This window comes from Mastigoproctus giganteus, chromosome 9 (genome assembly GCF_048544385.1).
Source record: "Mastigoproctus giganteus isolate SK-2022 chromosome 9, ASM4854438v1, whole genome shotgun sequence".
Classification (NCBI taxonomy): Eukaryota; Metazoa; Arthropoda; class Arachnida; order Uropygi; family Thelyphonidae; genus Mastigoproctus; species Mastigoproctus giganteus.
The window spans coordinates 188,333,582-188,356,032 of record NC_143583.1 but is presented as its reverse complement, the minus strand read 5'-3'; the positions used below and the strand labels follow the sequence as shown (position 1 = coordinate 188,356,032).

The 22,451-nt window shown below is 38.7% G+C and overlaps 1 protein-coding gene across 3 annotated transcripts in view; it reads right to left on the bottom strand.

Annotated features, from left to right (window-relative positions):
* Positions 1 to 4,690: 4,690 nt before the first annotated feature.
* The window catches only part of LOC150080956 (uncharacterized protein ZK1073.1-like), a 404,766-nt gene continuing 387,005 nt past the window's right edge, over positions 4,691 to 22,451 (bottom strand). For all 3 annotated transcript variants that reach the window (XM_090381331.1, XM_090381332.1, XM_090381333.1), the window contains one exon: positions 4,691 to 5,000. In XM_090381331.1, coding sequence (XP_090237457.1) covers positions 4,975 to 5,000 — 26 coding nt within the window. In that variant the 3' untranslated portion in view covers positions 4,691 to 4,974. The remainder of the gene's footprint in view (positions 5,001 to 22,451) is intronic.

Below are 22,451 nucleotides of genomic sequence, written 5' to 3'. Positions count from 1 at the left end.
AAGAAGATTAAACTTCCACCATGTAATTTCCCAATATTTTCATGTAGGCAACCTGTTAAGTAAGTAAAGGTATTTTGCTTAGAAAAATATGATCAATTTGAAAAGGAAGAGAAATAATTTCTTCATGCATTCCATATTCACCTTGCCTGTCAGATTTTTATTGGATAGCTTTCTCCATTACCACTGTGAACGAAATCAAGGAAATTACTTTGTGTAAAAGAATTCTTTTTTGAAGACATCTTGGAGCAATGAGATCATATTAAGAAATTAAATTCCAGTTCTCTCAACTGTAGCTTGGGAATGAAATGTGTTATATATGAGGTTTAAAATTATTAGAATAATAAAGAATAATATTCATAGTCATTTTCTGGAGGCCACCATTTGTTTATTGTTGACATACTTCGTATAAAGTGTAATGCCAGAGGACTTGTGAAATGTTAAAGTTGCTATCAAATTCCAAATGTATTCAATTGGTGTTCCTTTAAATTATATCAGAAGTGTATATAACTATAATGTTTGCTTGTAGATATAAATGTTATTTTTTTACTTTCCTTAACTAAATATATTTCTGTGTTTTCTTATTGCCACCACTAGTTTATGCTTAGGGCATCATGCCTGTTTAACTTGGCATACCTCTCAGACATTTATTTTGTGGCACCCCTACTTAGTTTTCTGCCTGTTAGATCCAATTCTTTGTGTGTGTGTGTGTGTGCGCGCGCGCGTGGTGCGTGCGTGCGTGCGTAATATTAAAAAAATGTTATATGATAGTTATTATAATAATATAACTATAAATAAAATTACAATTCATAATACAAATTATATATATAATAATTTTATTCTTTATATAGAGGTACTAAATAAACATCAATTATAGATCACCACAAAATTAAAAATATACTGTACACCTTTTTATAATGAAATAAATATATAAATTTAAAAAAATGATAAGTTTAAGTAGCACCCCTGGAATGTTGTTGTGGCACACTGGTTGAAAACCACCGATTTACACCATACAAATAAGGGGCACAGTTAACTGTAGTGAACCAGTTTTTATATAAAGCTATTAGCTGTAGACAATCTCTTCCATAACTATTGGTAGCATCCTTCTTTGTTATGTTTTTGTTTCTTACAGCAAGAAGTGATAGCAGTGCATGATATATTATGTATTATTAGAAAAAAAGATTTATAAAATGTCGGAAAAAATTATTTTAAGTGTAAATGATGTTGGATTTTGAATGTTGTTCTCTGATGCAGGTGGGATTACTTCTCTCCTGTTATGTCTCCAAACATGATTATGGCGATTACTAGATACCATGCAGAAATGTGATCACCAAGGATGATACGATACCCATTTTTATCCTCAAAGCTTTCTTCCTGCATCACCGCAGACAAGGCATCAAACAGTGAGAATGCAGCTCACTTCTTGCAACCATTTTTTAATTACACTACCTGAACACCATTGTAAATAGGGATGATGTTATGACATTAGAAATCTGGCAAATTGTGACAAATCTGTTTTCTCTCAGTAGTCGATAGGTCTGTCAATACTGCTAGTGCCCAAGCAATGTGTCCAAGTACTTTTGTGTGTCCACTAGCACCAGAGTAGCATGCAATACTCTAGAGCTGCAATTCCCTCCCACTGTTTTACTACCTGTGCCTGCTAAACAGAAGCTCTCATACAGCATGCAAGGCTGTAGGATAACCATTGTGTGCTGGCCAACCTCAATACCACATTCCCTTCCATAGGTTGCCTTTTCCATGTCGACCCTAATCTAACTCTAACTATAACTCCTCTCTTCTGCTATGAGTCCCTTTTCTCCTTTTTTTTTATGGGCTTGTCCTCTGGAACTTCAGTGCACCAGAGGGTAGCTAGACCAGCACAGTACAGTGGGGCCTCAACTTACGATATCGACATCTGATATTCTCAGGATCCGATACACCTTCCATACGTTTGTTTATTTTAAGGACCGATGATATTTGCAGGTACTGATGGCTTTCCGATTAGCTGGAATGATACATGGGGGGAAATTTTCAGATGCATGGCGCATGGACCGTCATTCGTACGATTGTTCTCAACCAATTAGCGTCTTTTTTTTATTGTTCAACGTGTGCCACATGGAACATCACTCGTATGATTGTTTCAGATCTATGACAATCTGAAACTTAAAGCTCCATCAACCAGTGGCAGTACTGTGTGCTTTGCAGACTTTAAAGCCAGCAGAGGCTGGTTCGAGTGCTTCAAAAAAAAAAGGGTGAATATCAAAAGTGTTGAAAGGCATGGGGAGGCATCCAGTGCTGATAAAAAAAGCAGCTGAGACCTTTAAAATTGAATTCCAAGAGTTTGTTGATCAGGAGGATCATCTTCCCCAGCAGGTTTTTAACATTGACAAAACTGGCCTTTTCTGGAAGAGAATGCCCAGAAGAACGTACATCACTAAGGAAGAGGCTACTTTACCCGGGCATAAGCCTATGAAAGATAGGCTCACTCTCCTGTTGGGGTGCCAATGCCTCTTGAGATTTTAAGCTGAAGCCTTCGTTTATGTATCACTCTAACACCCTCAGGGTATTTAAACAACAAAAGGTCGACAAAGGCATACTGGAGTGTTTTGGTGCAGTAACAAAAAGCCTTATGTTACAAGATATGTCTTCAATGAATGGGAGCTTGAAGATTTCTGTCCTTCAGTGAAGGGTTATCTTGAGAAAAAAAAGCTTCCTGTGAAGGCACTGCTCCTGTTGGATAATGCATCAGGCCATGATCCCAACCTTGTTCAATCTCTTGAGGCACAATTTGCCTTTGTTCAAGTCAAATTTTTTGCCACCCAACACCACTCCTTTTCTTCAACCAATGGACAAGCAAGTGATTGCAAACTTCAAGAAAATCTACACCACGAAAATGTTCACAAGTTGCTTTGCAGCAACCTCTGAAAATGCTGTCACCCTCAAAGATTTTTGGAGGTTGAAGTTCAATATGCTGGATTGTGTGAGGCTCGTTGTAAGTTCTTGGAATGATGTTTCCACAAGGTGCTTAAATTCTGCCTTGAAAAATATCTGGCCTTTAATTATCCATAATATTGACGGATTTGAAGATGGTGCTTTGACAAATGATATTGTCACTCTTGGTAAATCAGTGGGTCTGGAGGTTAAGGTCCTCCACACCCTCTGGTGAAGAGAATGTGGAGGACCTTATCATTACTCATGGACCTGAGCTAACAATAGAGGCGCTACAGCAGTTGGAGAAAATTACGGAGTGAGCCACTGGAGAGGAAGAGGAAGAAAAAGACACCCAAAAAGTGCCAGCTGAAGAGTTGTTGTCATTTCTTGTTGGGAGTGTTTAAGAGAAATGGTAAAAAACATACTCTGACATTGAAAACACTGAACTCATGATGTGCAAAATGGAAGACGAAGACATTTCTTACTTCAGGAAGCTACAAAAAAATCATAAAAAACAGTCGACTTTGGACAGTTTTTTTGCCAGTATCAACAAAAGACTGAAAAGACACTTGATATAGTCCCACACCACCACCATTGATTTCATCAGCTCTACACTTCAAGTCTAAGGTAAATGCTAATTTATTGTTTGTTTTTTATTTTAAGATGTTTTATTACTATTTATTAAATAATCTTTATAAAATGCTAATTTTTAACGTAAAAATGAAGTATAACATGTAAGAAATACCTATTTCATGTGTTGTTGGGACGAATTACAGAAAATCCACGTATTATTGGTTTCAACTTACAATATTTTCAACATACAATGGGTTTTGTGGAATGAATTACAATCGGATGTCGGGGCACCACTGTATATCAATGAATGGTATCATGGGAGATACCGTGATACCATTCATGGTATATCAAGGGAGATGACTCACCTCCTTTTGGCAAAGGATGACAGCAAGCCAGTGAATTTCCAGGTGATTTTCTGCTTGCTGATTGCTAAGTGGTTAGTCACACAATACAACATTACGATGCTAAACACACCATCACAATACTGAACACATTATGCACAACTAGCTATGTAGAAATGCAACAATACAGATGACACTGGTCAATTGTAGGATGATCCTACCCAGACAAAAATATATACATGTACCCACTGTTGTGAACAGTATTCAACTATTTGGGCATTGTGACTCACATGAATGGTGATTTGCTGTGTTAACCAATCCGGCATCAGAGTCCAATGATCAAATCATCAGACAGCCCTTTCAAAGACCATCACATGTATGTCAGTTATATGCCTCATGTGTTAAAGCCATTGCACACTCTTAGATGGTAATTTTCTCACTTTTTCTGTTTCCCCTACTAATGTTTATACATATTTTATAGCCCATTCAGATTTCTACATCAGGAAGATAACAGCCCTTTTAATGGATGTCCTGCTTCACCAATCATTTGCCATGGTAATCATTTATTATCCTTATATGACAGTTTTCATGCAAATCCATGCATTCTTTCTAGGTAAAGAAATTTACATAAATGCATTTGCATAAAAATTTAAGGCATTTGCCTTATTAAAATTTACTATGTATATAACAAAACGGAATTTTTCTCAGTAAACTCACAGTATTGATAATTGTATTAATAAAGATTCCATATATAATCCATTTATTACTGCAATTAGTTTGAACATGAAGAATGTTATGGTCAAATATTGTTTTCCCTAATTTAACTAAATACTTCAAATATATATTACTTGACCAAAAACTTGAATAAAATTTTGAAATGTAGCAAATTATATTTTTGTATATCTAAAACATCTTGAATTCAAAATGTAAATATTTAAAAAAATGTCAAAAGTTCAGATTCTTCCAAATCTATAATCCATACTCTGCTTAAATTACAATACACCTTGGTAGACAGATTATCAAACCTTAGCATAGAAGTTCAAATCTAATAGTTTGTGACATACAAGTAACAAAAGTTCTGAAGTAAGAGCTCATCTAGTCATTTGACAAATCTTAATGTGAAGGGAATTCACTGGCAAGAAGAGATAGTACTCACTGCAAAGAAAATAAAGAATGAATATATTCAAGTTATAAAGGAATGATGGATTATTATAAAGTTTATCCTATGTATTACATAAATGCCATGACGCAGTCAATCAAACAGGAAATTAACTAACAAAACATGGAAATAAGGAAGTTAAGCAGTAAACTGATATCGATAAATATACTTAATCAGCAGTTTAATCACTATGAAGGTAATTATTATAACAGGTACTGACAGTCAGTGGAGATTGTCTTGTTAAGAGAATTTATTGAGCCACATCAGAATAGTGAGTAGTTTTAGAAGTGATATTTGTTGTTTATCTAAAGTTAAGTGAAAAAGTCTTGATAGTGAGGCCCTAGCAATAGCATTTCTATTTTTACCTTCTGGTTCATGATCCTATCAATGCACTTTATACTTGGACTGTTTCCGGGCCTATTTTCATTTTTGCTTCAAAGACATTTAAGCTAATCTCCCTTCCCCTATTCTTTCTACATACTCATACCATCTTAAGTTTGTTTCACTTAATTTATTAGTCCAAAATTTTTGTTTCGTGATAATGTAAACGAATACTGTAATAAATAATGTAAAAAAATAAAAATGGATTGATTATGCTAAATGCCTTACTTTTGCTCAGACAATACACAAAGGGACATACATTTAATTTGAGGAAGGATGGTTGTTTGATAGATATGCAGATATTTGCTTTCAGATGGTGGGTAGTTGATTACTGGAATAAACTTCCATCTGGCATTGTGGAAGTGGGTTATTTAAATAAATTTAAGGAAAACCTAAACAAATAAGTGGGAAGTGCACGTGCGTGTGTATGTTTTGGTTGTTATAGTATAAGTTTGCTCCTTTGCATCATTTACTAATACTAAAATTTCAAGCTTCAAATTAATGTTCTGCTGTAAATTTTGTTCCTCTCACAAACAAGATTGGTGAGAGGAACAAAAGGGTATTCTCTGCACCCATTCCACAGATCCAAATCCTTGCTAAAATAAAGCTTGCAGATGAAGTACTCAAGGTGTGGCCTGATCACCGTCTTATGCAATGGAATAAACATCTTATTCCTACTGGCAAAATTCCTATATAACACTGATAAAAACCCCTGAGCTGTCCTGACAGCCTATGCTGTCTATACTGCTCAGAGAAGTTCATACCTTGATTACATAATTATCTCTGGTATTTTTCATTTCCCACTTCACTGACTGTGGTACTACAGAGTTGGTACATTAATCTGGGAGTACTACTTCCCATATGAAGTATCTTACATTCATTAATAACAAACATCAGTTGCCACTTCTCAGCCCATTTGCTTAATTTTTCTAGATGTTTTGCAGTAGCATACTCTAATTATTGTCAATAACTGCACTGCCAACCTTTGTATCATCTGCAAACTCAGACATTAAGTCTGATATGCCTTAATATCATTAATAAATACTGAAAACTCCAATGAGCTCAGAAACGAACACGAGTCCAAGAAGAGCAGAGCCTATTGATAACTACCTTCTACTTCCCCCTATTAACTATCTCTTTTCCATAGTAGTAACTGGTCCCTAATGCCATACTGTTACAATTTATACAGCAATCTTTTATGTAGGGAACAGTATCAAGAGATTTTTTGAAATCTACCTATATGATGACAAAATTTTTTACATCCTTCTGCATCAAAGGGAGAGAAAAATTTTATTTCTTGTATGCTAATATACATATAGAATTTAACCCTTTATGGCTTTAAAGACAGAGGTTAGCATCCAATCATATTGATTAAACAAGATCAGCTCTTAAATATCCATGCTGTAACTGCCATATTCCTGTCTAGGTGGTCCTGCATTACTTATTTTACCAGTGACTCCACTATTTTGTTTGGAACAGAAGTCAAGCTTACAGGTCTGTAATTACTTACTTCACCGTTTGACCCCTATTTGTGACTTGGGAATAAATTTGCCCTTCTCCAGTCAATACACTGTGATCAGTTTCACCTAGGGGTTCTTTTGTCTGAAGATTCTTAATGCAGGAAGAGTCACTGCTGATAATCATATCAAGAGTATTATTTGTCTCGTTGCATCTCTAACATGCTGATGTAGAAAACAGTCATCCAATTTAGGAAATTTCTGCTACTGTCTGAATGACCAACCCAAAGTTCCTGTCAATATCTAGAAAGTTAAAATCTCCCATTACATGACATTCTGATCTACTAGCACAGTCATCTGGCCTATAGTAGACATTCCCATCTAGTTTTCCTAGTGCTTATGTCACTCTAAACTAACTCAACATTGCACTAGCCATCTGTGTCAACTGGTTGCACTGTCTTAGGTTCTGTGTGCTAACTAAGAGCACAACTTTTTTCCACACACCTGTCCTTTCTGCACACATTGTACTCCCCATATTCAAATTCTGCATCTGTTGTGTCAGGCATCAGACATAAGGGGATCACATATCTCTACAGTGTTCACATTTTATGACTTAAAGAGAGCAATTAAAATGCAAATTTGTTTACTATTTCTACATTAATGTATATGTAAGAATACAAGCACCTGTTTTTACTCTTAGTAAACCTAACACACTCATGTATTTGCATGTTCCATGAGGGTCACTAGCAGGCCTTATAATCTCTCACACTTTGCTTTACATGATACTGCACATCCCATAGAAACAACGAAAGATTCACTTACATCTTTGCCTGTGACTGCTATTAATGTATTAGTTTGTGTTTCCCTGTGCACTTAATGATGTTATTAACTTGAAATTAGAAGTGATTAATGGTTTCATGTTTACTGAACTCTTATCCATAAAGCACAGGACCAAAGAATTATATGAGTTTCAGGATTTTGGGTCTTTAGCAAGAAAAATTAGAACATGTGATATAAAAAATTAAAAAACAATATTAAGGTTTGCATTATGGTATAGTTTGGGTTAAAGCCTCAGGATATGTAAAGAGTTTAACTAATGTACAAGTTAGTGCAATTGTACTAACTTGTACTAACTTGTCAGCCATTTTCGATCCACTGCAGGATGAAGGCCTCTCCAGCAACTTTCCAGTTTCTTCTGTTTTGTGCGATGGCCATCCATTTACTACCCACAAACTCATGAATTTCATCTATCCATCTCCGCCGTTGTTTTCTTCTAGCTCCTCTTGGGTACCATTCTGTTATTTTCTTAGTCTATCTGTCACATTATGTCTTTGAGCTATGTGTCCTGCCCAAGACCATTTTAGTTCTTTAGTTTTGATAAGAATGTCCTTTACCTGAGTTTGCTGCCTAATCCATGTGTTTGTCTCTTCTTATCTAACAGTCTGATTCCCAATATAATTCGTTCCATTCTTCACTGTGTAGTTCTCAGCTTCTCTTCCATTCTTTTGGCGAATGCCCAAGTTTCACTTCCATAAGTCATGGTGGGGAGTATACATTGGTTCATTATTTTACGTTTCAAACAAACTGGGATATTGCTCCTCAGTATGTGACTATATTTCCTGAATGCAATCAATCCAAAATTTATTCTTCTCTTGACTTCCAGCCATTTATCATTATTACAGCTAATAACTTGTCCCAGATAAGTATATGACTCCACCTTCAATCATTATTTCCCCTTCTGTGGTATACAAGTAGGGTTGAATTCGAAAGTGTCTGCAATTCTGCCTAGACACGATAGGAGGGAGTATATGATGAGAGCCTTGTCGATCAATTCGGCCCTGGAAAGATTGTGCAAGGCTCAAGGGGTAGAATTTTTTTCAGCCTGGACTGTACTTGTTAACAGGAAAGATTGCTTCTACAGGGATGGGATACACTTAAATAGAAAGGGTGCAAGAATATTTGACGATGCTATCGAGGCAGTGTTAGGTGGGTCAGAAAACTGCTAGCTTGGGGGGAAACAAAGACGAATAGATTAACAGTAGCCACTGGCAGAGGTGAAACGGATTCTTGCACTGCTTCTATTGGAATGAGCAGAAGCCTGAAAAACAATATGCAGGATATTTCAGAGACTGCTGGAAGTCATTGCGGTACAAGTAAACACATGGGTTGTGTTAGAGTAGCTAAGATTAGAAACAGGTGCATGTATACTTGCGTGCACACCAATGTTAGGAGTTTAGTAAATAAATTTGATGAATTTGAGGTTTTGCTCAAAACATCAAAGGCAGATATTGTTGGGATATCAGAGACATGGTGTCACACAGATATAAGGAATGCAGAACTGGAATTTGAGAAGTACAACGTCTACAGAAAGGATAGACATGATAGGAAGGGAGGAGGGGTTATGCTATTAGTTAAAAAAACACATAAAATCCTAGGAAGTGAAGCCAGTGGACATCGCTGGACAGTGCAGTGTTGAGTCAGTTTGGTGTGACATAAGCATGGGTAAATCAAAATTGAGAGTAGGAGTGTGCTATAGGCCTAATGACTCTGATGAGTATAATAAGATACTGTACAGGGAAATAGAATGGGCCAGTAAATCAGAGAGTCTTATAATGGGGGATTTTAATTTCCCAGATATTGACTGGAATTTGTGGGTTGGTCACTCACACACTAGCAAGGCTTTTGTGGATTTATTGGATGATTGTTTTCTACACCAGCATGTTCGGGAGGCAACTAGAGGGAGTAATACTCTTGATCTGATTATCAGTAGTGATTCTTCATGCATTAAGAATCTGCAGATAAAGGAACCACTAGGTGGCAGTGATCACAGTGTGCTGAAGTGGGATTTACTCAAGGAGGTAACTACCATCAGAGGTAAAGGGAAGGGTTTTTGCTTTTGTAAAGGCAACTGTGATGGGCTGAGACAGTATTTAAACTCTATACAGTGGGACCAACTGATGATGTTACCAACAGCAAATTCAAAATGAGAAGCATTCAAGGAACTAATCTTGGAAGCTACCAGGCATTACATACCAACCAAGAAATATTGTTCAAGGTTCAGGCCTAAATGATTGTCAGATGAACTAATGAGACATATGGCAGAGAAGAAAAATGCATGCGATACATACAAATTAATGGGTGACATGGAAGCCTATGATAGATATAAGTTGGTCTGTAACCAAGTCACAAAGGAGATTAGGCAGGCAAAGGCAGCTTATGAGAAATCCTTGGCAAAGGATGCAAAGAAAAACAGAAAAAGTTCTTTACCTATTTAAACTCAAGAAGGAAAGGGATGAATCACTGGATGTTGATGGTTCAACAGTTGAGGATCCTGCTCAGGTGGCTAACAATCTAAACGAGTATTTTGCATCTACATTCACACATGAGGAGTTATTCAGGAAGGGGAATGTCGTAGGTGAAGTAAACATTGGCAGTGAGCTAGATGATTTTCTAATAACTGAGAGGAAAGTGGAGGAGAAATTGTTGAGGATAAACATAAAAAAGGCACCTGGGTGGATGGGATCTATCCAGTTATATTAAAGGAGGCATTAGCATTAGCATTAGCATTAGTAGAGGCATACGATGCAAGAAAGCAAGCTTATTCAGCATCAGCCCAAAAAAAAAAAAAAAAAAAAAAAACCTCTCCCATTTCACCCCTCCGTTCGTTCAAAATACCTGTCCAGTTGAGCTTTAAATTTGTTTAGGCTATCAACTTCAACAACAAGTGATGGAAGTCGGTTCCACCAACCAACCACCCGCTGGCCAAAGGCAAATTTCCGCACATCTATCCGACATCCGTCCTTCCTCAATTTGAATTTATGCCCTCTGAGGTGATTATTCTGAGAAAGATGAAGAATCCCATTGGCATTGAGCATGCTCAAACCATTCAAGGCCTTATACACCTCTATCAGATCACCTCGCCGGTGCCTAGTCTCCAGACTCTGTAATTTGCAAAACTTAAGCCTTTCTTCGTAAGAGCAACCCTTTGTTCCATTTACTAATCTTGTTGCCCTTCTCTGTACCCGTTCCAGCAGCTCTACATCCTTCTTGAAATGAGGCCTCCAGACCTGTATACAGTACTCAAGATGTGGCCTAACCATTGCCTTATACAAGGGAATAATCACCTCCTTATCCCTGCTAGAAAAATTCCTGTATATCATTGACAAGACACCATGAGCTACTCTTGCAGCTCGTCTGCACTGCTCAGAGAACTTCATATCTCCCTGCACAATTACCCCCAGGTCCTTTTCATTCTCCACCACTGTCAGTGTGGTACCGCAGAGTTGATACGTTGCTCTGGGGTTACTGTTTCCCATATGCAGTACTTTACATTTGTCAATGTTAAACTTCATTTGCCACCTCTCAGCCCATCTGTTCAACCTTTCCAGATCCTGTTGCAGCAGCATAGCGTCAGTAGTGTCCTTGACGACCCTGCCAACCTTTGTATCATCTGCAAACTTGGACATTAAACTTGATATCCCATCATCAATATCATTCATAAAAACCGAAAACAACAACGGACCCAACACTGAACCTTGAGGAACTCCACTAATAACATTAGTCCACGTTGAGCAGTGTCCATTGATTACCACTCTCTGTCTTCTGCCACTCAACCATCCCCTTATCCATAGCAGCAATTTGCCTCCAATGCCACACTGCTCCAATTTGTGCAGCTGTCTTCCATGTGCAACAGTATCAAAAGCCTTTCTAAGATCCAAATATATAATATCAAAGTTATTCCCTGCATCCAGTTCTTTTGTGACTACATCATAGTATCCAATCAAATTGGTCAGGCAAGACCTACCCTTAACAAAACCATGCTTCGTCTGAGCTATAACTGAATTCTTGTCTAGATGATCCTGCAGTGCTTCTTTAACCAGTGCCTCCATTAATTTACCTGGAACAGAAGTTAAACTAACAGGTCTATAATTACTTGTGTCAGCCTTTGATCCTCCTTTGTGAATTGGGGTTACATTTGCACATCTCCAGTCTATGGGTACCTCCCCTGAGTCCAAAGAAGCTCTCATAATTATGGCTAGGGGTTTGCATACTTCCTTTGCTGCCTCCTTTAATATAACTGGATAGATCCCATCCACCCCAGGTGCCTTTTTTATGTTTATCCTCAACAATCTCTCCTCCACTTTCCTCTCAGTTATTACAAAATCATCCAGCTCACTGCCAATGTTTACTTTACCTACATCATTCTCCTTCCTGAATAACTCCTCATGCGTGAATGTAGATGCAAAATACTCGTTTAGATTGTTAGCCACCTGAGCAGGATCCTCAACTGTTGAACCATCAATATCCAGTGGACCAATCTGATTCATCCCTTTCCTTCTCGAGTTCAAGTATGTAAAGAACTCTTTTCTGTTTTTCTTTGCATCCTTTGCCAAGGATTTTGCGTAGTCTGCCTTTGCCTGCCTAATCTCCTTTGTGACTTGGTTACAGACCAACTTATATCTATCATAGGCTTCCATGTCACCCATTAATTTATATGTATCCCATGCATTTTTCTTCTCTGCCACATGTCTCATTAGTTCATCTGACAACCATTTAGGCCTAAACCTTGAACAATATTTCTTAGTTGGTATGTTGGTATTTCTTAGTTGGTTGGTATATTAGTAGGCAGCAAAGGAAGTAAGCAAACCCGTGGCTATAGTTATGAGAGCTTCTTTGGACTCAGGGGAGGTACCCATAGACTGGAGATGTGCAAATGTAACCCCAATTCACAAAGGAGGATCAAAGGCTGACACAAGTAATTATAGACCTGTTAGTTTAACTTCGGTTCCAGGAAAATTATGGAGGCACTGGTTAAAGAAGCACTGCAGGATCATCTGGACAAGAATTCAGTTGTAGCTCAGACACAGCATGGTTTTGTTATGGGCAGGTCTTGTCTGACCAATTTGATTGGATACTATGATGTAGTCACAAAAGAACTGGATGCAGGGAATAACTTTGATATTATATATTTGGATCTTAGAAAGGCTTTTGATACTGTTGCGCATGGAAGACTTCTGCACAAATTGGAGCAGTATGGCATTGGAGGCAAATTGCTGCTATGGATAAAGGGATGGTTGAGTGGCAGAAGACAGAGAGTGGTAATCAATGGACACTGCTCAACGTGGACTAATGTTATTAGTGGAGTTCCTCAGGGTTCAGTATTGGGTCCATTATTGTTTTCTGTATTTATAAATGATATTGATGATGGTATATCAAGCTTAATGTCTAAGTTTGCAGATGATACAAAGGTTGGCAGGGTTGTTAAGGACACTACTGATGCTATGCTGCTGCAACAGGATCTGGAAAGGTTGAGCAGATGGGCTGAGAGGTGGCAAATGAAGTTTAACATTGACAAATGTAAAGTACTACATATGGGAAACAGTAACCCCAGATCAAAGTATCAACTCTGTGGTACTACGCTGACAGTGGTAGAGAATGAAAAGGACCTGGGGGTAATTGTGCAGGCAGATATGAAGTTCTCTGAGCAGTGCAGACGAGCTGCAAGAGTAGCTCATGGTGTCTTGTCAATGATATACAGGAATTTTTCTAGCAGGGATAGGGATGTGATTATTCCCTTGTATAAGGCATTGGTCAGGCCACACCTTGAGTACTGTATACAGGTCTGGAGGCCTCATTTCAAGAAGGACGTAGAGCTGCTGGAACGAGTACAGAGAAGGGCAACAAGATTAGTGAATGGAACAAAGGGTTGCTCTTACGAAGAAAGGCTTAAGTTTTGCAAATTACAGAATCTGGAGACTAGGCATCGGCGAGGTGATCTGATAGAGGTGTATAAGGCTTTGAATGGGTTGAGCATGCTCAATGCCGATGGGATTCTTCCTCTTGCTCAGAATAATCACCTGAGAGGGCATAAATTCAAATTGAGGAAGGACGGATGTCAGATAGATGTGCGGAAATTTGCCTTTAGCCAGCGGGCAGTTGGTTTGGGGAATAGACTTCCATCACTTGTTGTTGAAGTTGATAGCCTAAACAAATTTAAGGCTCAGCTGGACAGGTATTTCGAACGAACGGAGAGGTGAAATGGGAGTAGTGGTTGTGCTTTTTTTTTTTTTTTTTTTTTTTTGGCTGATGCTGAATAAGCTTGCTTTCTTGCATCATATGCCTCTACTAATGCTAATGCTAATACTTGTTCATCATTACTTTTGTTTTAGCCATATTCATCTTTAGTCCAAAATCCTTACTAGCTGTGCATAACTGATTAAGATTTTCCTCTAATTCTTTGGGATCGTGACTTATGACCACAATGTCATCTGTAAATCATAAATGGTTTAGGTACTCTCCATTCACTTTGACTCCTTTCTGCGACCTGTTTAATCTTCTGAAAGCTTCCTCAATGGCAGCAGTAAACAACTTCGGAGATATTGTCTCCTTGTCGAACTCCTTTCTCAATTTTAAATTTGCTACTGTCTTTGTCTAGTCTAATAAAGGAAGTAGCGTTCTCATATATTTTCTTCAAAATCATAATATATGGGGAATCTATGCCTTGTCTTTCCAGTGCCCGAAACATTGCCTTATGCTGTATGGAGTCAAATGCCTTTTCATAACCCACAAATGCCAGGCATAATGGTGTTTTATATTCATTTGCTTTCTCCATTAGCTGATATTACGTGAAGGTGATCCATAGTTGAGAATTCTGTCCTAAAGCCAACTTCCTCTTTTGGTTGATCCTGATCAAGTATTCTTTCCAATCTGTTAGTAATGACCCTTGTGAACTTTGTAGATGTGGGATAACAAGCTAATTGGTCTATAATTTCCAATTTCTGATTTATCTCCTTTCTTATGCAGCAAAACTATGATTGCATTATTCCACTCCTTAGGCGTCACACCTTTTCTAATGCATTTTGTGAAGAGTCTTGCCAGTTTTTGTGTTATGTCTCTTCCTCCCGATTTTAACAACTCTACAGTAACTTTATCTTCCCCCGTGGTTTTCTGATTCTTCATTTTCTTCAATGCATGTTCTATCTCATTAGGAAGAATATTGGGTATGTCGTATGTGTTACTAATTTGCGATCCATCTTCCCCACTCCTGGCATCATTCCCTCGCTCCTTGTGTAATTCTCTATAGTAGTCTTCTGCTATTTGAATTATGCCTTCTCTGCTATTTATAAGTACACCATCACTATTCTTCAGTTTCAGTATAATTTGTCTTTCTGTACTACTGCTCATGGCTGCTGATTTAAGTCCTTTGTTTTCCCTTAATGCTTGTTCTACTTTTCTTGTGTTAAATCTTCTTATGTCCTCTCTGGGTCTCTTTCTAAAGCCTTTGCATAACTCAGTATACTCAATTTTCTCCTTGTCAGTGTTTATCTTGCTCTTCATTTGTCGCCTTCGGTTCATCATAACAAGTGTTTCTTGACTAATTTTTTCTTCTTTGGATTTCTTTTTCCCTATAGGTTTCTTGGGGTTTATCACTTTCAGAAAATTGTAATATTCCTCGTCAATATCTTGGTCCTGAGCCGTCCGCAGAAACTCAAACTTGTTCTTAAGTTCCATTACATACTGCTTTTTCTCCTCTTCTGTTATCTCAAAGACCTTTGTATTATTTACTCGAGTCAGTTTTTTCCTTTCTTTTCCTACATCAATATCAAGTGTGCATCTTACCATTCTGTGATCACTTCCAATATTTACCTTATTCAGGATGGTAACATCATTCAAGATATATCTTCTGTTAGTGAGGATGAAGTTGATTTCATTAGTTGTTAATCCATTTGGACTATTCCATGTCCACTTTCTGTTCACTCTTTTCTTGAAAAAAAGTGTTTGTTACTAACAATCCTTGAGATTCTGCAAATTCCACTTAAGTAGCCAACTACTTAAGTAGTTATAAATCATTGCAACACCAGGGTTCCTACCCACCCACTGATGAGGAGCCAATAAGCTCGGAAATGGTGTGGTATGGGTGATTGTATTCGCTGAGAATAATGTTGTTGTTGTTTGGGGTTATTTCCTGTTATGCTGTTACTGATTTGACATATTAGATATGATTGGTTAGGTTTCTTAAACTGAGGCACGAAAAGAGTTCACTGACATTTGATTTTTCTCCCATAATGAGCTCAAGGCTTAATGACTCGTTTAAATGCGATTTGAAAGCTTATTGGCAGGAACTTTGGTATCGTGGACATTCTAACTTTAAGTGTGAAAATGATACTTTTTACGAGAGAAGTTTTGGCAATGTGATGTAGGGCGAGACATTGCAAACAATTCAGCACTAAAGATACTCCACTCTACTGGAAGAGACTGTGAGGTTATGCTGTTTGGCAATACGAATGCAGCACCAACGTGTGCATCCGTCTTGGATCCATCAGTGTACATCTGCAATAAGGCCTCTAAGGTTGGGATTATTCATACCACAAATTTAAACATATACACCAACCATTTATAAGTGATTTAATAGTAAAATAAAATAAAATAAAATGATACAAAAGACTGTAAAATAATATTTACAAAAATATGATTATTTACAAAAAAAACAAACAAATTTACAACAAAAATAAAATAAAATAAATAAATAAGTTAAAATGCATTAAAATATAAATTTAAAATCGATAAAAACACTATTAAAGCTTTCGGAGGTGTCTGCCTCCTTCCTCAGCAATAATGAAATTTAATTTAAGTGACACATCCTTAAGTACCAGGTTCATGGCACACGTGGATGACCAGGCACATACTCGGTATTCCTTTCACTTGTACCAGAACCGGAAGTGGTCTGGGGACGTGGAAAACTAAAACGTTTATCTCTGGCAAAAACCACCGCCTCAAAAAGGGGGTGAAGCCTAACTCCCCTGTCTCTGTTCATGCTATTGTTGCCAGAGGATCCAATCCACAGACTTTCCAGCCACTTGCGGTCCCAGGATCTATGCGCCCGGTCAACCGGGGGCATCAGTTTGCTCAAACTATTCAAGGCATTATATACTTCAATTAGATAACATCACAGGTGCCTAGTCTCCAGATGCTGGAATTTGCAGCACTTAAGTCTTTCTTGGTAAGAGCAATCCCCTTTGTTACACCCATCAATTTCATTGCCCTTCTCTGTACTTGTTCTAGCAGCTCTACATCCTTCTAAAAGGAGGTTTCCAGACCTGTATGCAGTACTCAAGGTGTCGCCTGACCATTGCCTTATACAAGGGGGACAATCACCTCCTTATCCCTGCTAGCAAATTTTCTGTATATCATTGACAAGACACCATTAGCTACTCTTGCAGCCTGGCTGCACTGGTCAAAAACTTTAAAAATCTGACTGCATAATTACCCCCAGGTCCTTTTCATTCTCTACTACCCTGAGTGTAGTACCACACAGTTGGTATGTTACTCTGGGGTTACTGCTACCCATATGCAGTACTTTACATTTGTCAATGTTAAACTTTAGTTTCCACCTCTCTGCTCAACTTTTCTAGATCCTGTTGCAGTCATATACTGTCATTACTGTCATTAACAACCCTGTTAACCTTCGTATCTTATGCAAACTTATACATTAACCCTGATATGCCTTCATCAATATCGTTGATAAATACAGAAAACAAAACTGGGTCCAACACCGATCCCTGGGGAAGTCCACTAATAACATTAGTACACAAAGACAAGCGTCCACTGATTACCACACTCTGTCTTCTCACACTTAACCATTCTTTTATCCATTGCAGCAACTTGCCTTTAATGCCATACTGCTCCAATGTACAGTATCATAGCCTGCCACAGCTTTATCAAATTATCAAAAGCTTTCCTAAAATCCAAGTATACGATATCAAAATTATTTATTGAATCCAGTTCCTTTGTGATCGCATCATAGTATCCAATCAAATTAATATATTTGACAGACAAGACTTCCCCTTAACAAATCCATTCTGTGTCTGAACTATAAATGCAGTCTTGTCTGGATGACCTTGCAATGCTTCTTTAACCAGTGACTCCATTATTTTTCTTGGAACAGAAGTTAAACTAACGGGCCTGTAGTTACACCCTTCCCCCCCTTGTGAATTAGGGATAGATTTGCACACCTCCAGTTCATGGCGACCTCTCTCGAGGCCAAGGAAGCTTTCATAATTACGCTTAAGGGTTTGATAATTTATATGCATCCCATGAATTTTTCTTCTCTGCCACGAGCCCATTAGTTCATCTGCTATCTATTTAGGCCTAAACCTTACTTCCTTTGCTACCTCCTTTAATATAACTGGATAGATCCCATTCACCCAGGTGCCTTTTTTATGTTCAATTTCAACACTTTCTCTTCCGATTTGCTCTCATTTATTAGAAAATCATTTAGCTCCCTGCTAGAGTTTAATAAGCTTCTTGTGTCCATTTACCCATGTGTGAATGTAGATGCAAAATACTCATTCAGTTTGTCAGCTACCGCAGCAGGTTCACCAACAATTGAACTGTTAATATCAAGTGGACCAATCTGATTCATCCCCTTGCTTTTCTTTGCATCCTTTGCCAAAAATTTCTCCTACTCTGCCTTTGTTTGACTAACTTCCTTTGTGGCTTTATTACAGATAGCTTATATCTACCATAGTCTTCTGTGTCATCTGATAATTTATATGTATACTACACATTTTTCTTCTCTGCCAAGAGGCTCATTAGTTCATCTACCATCCATTAAAAACCTTGAAGAGTATTTCTTAGTTGGGACAAAGTGGACCAATCTGATTTTTTCTCTCGAGAAACGGTGCCTTAACTTGGCAAGAGAGTTTGCGTACGTTGCAGAAACTGAAAGCCATACCGTCGGGAGCTATATGCTCCCAGAAGGGCCTCCCCATGGCGGAGAGGTTTCAGTGGAGACGTCAGACGAAACCCATTTCAAAAGGTCCAAACACGACCTTTTCAACTAAATTGTGATCCAAGAAAACAACGGGAAACTACTTGGATTATCCTTCCCTTGAAAACTTCAATGACAAGCAAAATAAACCACGGCCCCGAGTTTCGGCATCCCTTGAATGGGACAGGTGTGCTAAGAATCTCCGAGCTTCCGTCGAAGAATTTTCTGAAACTAGCTACATGGAACGTTAGAAGCCTACTACAACCAGGAAAACTAGCCAATGCTTTACAAGAAATGGAACGCATTAACATCAAAATACTTGGGCTAAGTGAAACCAAATGGCCTGGAACAAAGAAGTTTATATCAAACGACCACCACGTCTTCTGTTCCGGAGGAGAAGAGAACACCAAGCAGATGTACAGCGTCGCTTTTGTTGTCCACAAACAACTGGCCAACAAAGTCACCAGTTTCACTCCAATATCGGAATGAATCGCACTACTACAGTTAGCAGGCAACAAGATCAATCTGAATGTGCTCCAGGTCTACGCACCAACAGCGGACAAAGACGATCAAGAAATTGAATTGTTCTACGACAAGCTAAGCAACACTTTAAAGTCGCTGAAGAAGCACGACATTACGGTTATCCTCGGTGACTTTAATGCCAAAATCGGTCAAGGAAAGCTACAAAACATTGTCGAAGAACATGGCTTGGGGACACGGAATGAACGAGGCGACAGACTCATCCAGTTCTGCCAAGAAGAAAAATTTAGCATTGCCAACACTTGGTTTAAACTACCACATCGACGACTATACACTTGAACCTCACCACAAGACTCTGACAACAATATCGTCAGGAACCAAATTGACTACATCTTAATTAACATCAGATATAAGTCAAGTGTCCTCAAGGCAAAAACTTACCCTGGAGCTGACATATCATCAGACCATAACCCAGTAATAGCAATGCTACGTCTCAAACTACGAGCAGTCAAACGCACAAGCACAACAAAAAAAGAATCGACCTGGAGAAACTGAAGAACAACGCCAACAGGCGACAAGTACAGCTTCACTCCATCTCAACACTACAATCAGATCGATCGAAGCAGTAACAACAGATGTGCAAGCATTCGGGCGTTCACTCAAACAGCGCATCAATGAAACAGCAGAAACCCTGCTAGGACATCAGGCGTCGAAAAAGAAACAACGGTGGATGACCCAGCACATACTAGACCTAATGGATGAACGGAGAACATTCAAAAGCAACAACAACCGGGAAAAATACAAAGAAATACAACAAAAGATCAAACAGGAAATCCGGAAGGCAAAGGAAAAATGGATGAAAGATCAGTGTGCAGAAATCGAAGACCTAATCAAGAAAAATGACAACTATAACCTGCACAAGAAGCTTAAATAAGCTGGAAACATCTACAAACCGGCTCCTATCCCAAGCTTATATACAGACAACAATCAACCTATACTAAGCAAACAAGCCAAACTCGACACCCGGAAGATATGGAAGATATACAATCTCTTCGGCACCAACAGAAAACCGGCAGAAACACAACAACAAACACAGGAAGACAATCTCCACATATTAACATCTGAAGTGGAACATGCCATCCGAATAACAAAGCCAGGCAAGGCCTGTGGACCTGATCAGATTCATGTGGAACTAACTGCTGAAACAACTAGACTACAGCAACATCCAACTAACGAAATGGTCCAATCAAATCTACAACAACAACGACATTCCATCCGAATGGCTCCAATCCATCTTTGTGGCCCTACCAAAAAAGGCTACCAGCCGGAAATGCGAAGACTTCAGGCTGATCAGTCTAATGAGCCAGGTGCTAAAAGTCTTCCTCAAGGTGATTCAGCAAAGGATAAGATGTAAGTGCGAAAGTGCACTAGGAAACACACAGTTCGGATTCTGCAGGGGACTAGGCACCAGAGAAGCAATTTTCTGTTTACAAATATTGCTACAAAGGTGCTATGAACATCAAAAAGACGTGTATATATGTTTTATTGATTACGAGAAAGCCTTCGATTCAGTAGACCACGACCGTCTAATTGACCGACTGAGAAAACTTGGGCTTGAAAACAACAATATCAACTTTATTACAACTCTCTACTGGAATCAAACAGCCCGGCTTCGCTATGACGACCTGACAGACCCAATTCCAATAAAAAAAAGGTGTTCGGCAAGGCTGCCCATTATCTCCCATTCTTTTTAACATCTATTCAGAAATGATCTTCGACCAAACACTGGCTGACAAGAACATCAGCGTAAAAGTTAACGGACACTACATCAATAACTTAAGATATGCCGATGACACAGCACTAAGAGCGGATTCAGAACAAGATTTACAGACCATCTTGAATGAAGTGGACATAGAAAGCCAAGTATGGGGGCTACGAATCAACAAAAAGAAAACAAAGGTGATGAAGGTCAGCAGGACTGCAAGCAAAATCATGATCAAACTAAACAATGAAAAATTAGAGCAAATACACCGCTTCAAGTATCTCGGAGTACTCATTGATGACCAGCTGAATCACGAGGCCGAAATCAAAAGTAGAATTGAACAAGCCAGGCAGGCATTCACCAAGTGGAAAACCCTCCTCACCGACAGAAGCTTGAACATCATGCTCAAATTACGCACATTGAAATGCTACATCTGGCCAATACTGCTCTACGGTGTATAAACCTGGACTCTAACATCAGCCACTACAAAAAAGCTCCAGGCCTTCGAAATGTGGCTCTACCGAAGAATGCTGAAAATCCCGTGGACAGCCAAGATAACCAACGTAAAGGTCCTGCAGGACATGCACACGGAACGGGACCTGCTCAAAACCATCATCAGCAGGAAATGCAAATACCTAGGTCACATTGCTAGGAACCAACAAAAATATAACCTACTACCACTCATCCTGGAGGGAAAGATCGAAGGCAAGAAACGCCCAGGCAAACCGAAAATGGCATGGCTAGATAACATCAACACCTGGCTTCACATGACAACAGCACAAATTCTACACGCAGCGCTAGACAGAGAACAATATCAAAACGAAGTCACAAACGCCATTCGGCAGCATTAAAGAAGAAGAAGAAGGGACAAAAAGCCTAGTAGGTTCCAAGATTACTTCCTTGAATGCTGTTTGTTTGTTTGTTATTTGGTTTTTAGGAGCATTAGCAACTAAGGCCATTTCCTCCGAGATATGCGGTGGTCATTCCCTAACTTTTCCGCATCCCCGTATTTTGTAGTCACGGGTTCGAACCCACCCTGGTCTAATCAAGAAGCGTGTGCTACGCACTGCTGCTCCTGCCCACTTGGCTATGGAGGCACCTCCTTGAATGCTTCCCATTTAGAATTTGCAGTTGGTAATACCAGCAGTTGATCCCACTGTATAGAATTTAAAAGCTGTCTGAGACCACTGTAGTCACTTTTACGAAAGCAAAAATCCTTCTCAGCAGAAAGCAAAAATCTCTTTACCCCTGATGGTAGTTACATCTTTAAGTAATTCCAACATCAGCACACCGTGGACACTGCCACCTAGTGGTTCCTTTATCTGCAGATCCGTAATGCATGAAGATTCACTGCTGATAATCAAATCAAGAGTATTACTCCCTCTAGTTGTCTCTTGAACATGCTGCTGTAGAAAACAATCATCCAATAAATCATCCAATGCTAGTGTTAGAGTGACCAATCCACAAGTTCCAGTCAATATCTGGGAAGTTAAAATCACCCATTATAAGACAATCTGATTTACTGGCCCACTCTATTTCTCTGTATAGTTGTTCATTTTATTCATCAGAGTCATTAGGCCTATAACACACACCCTAC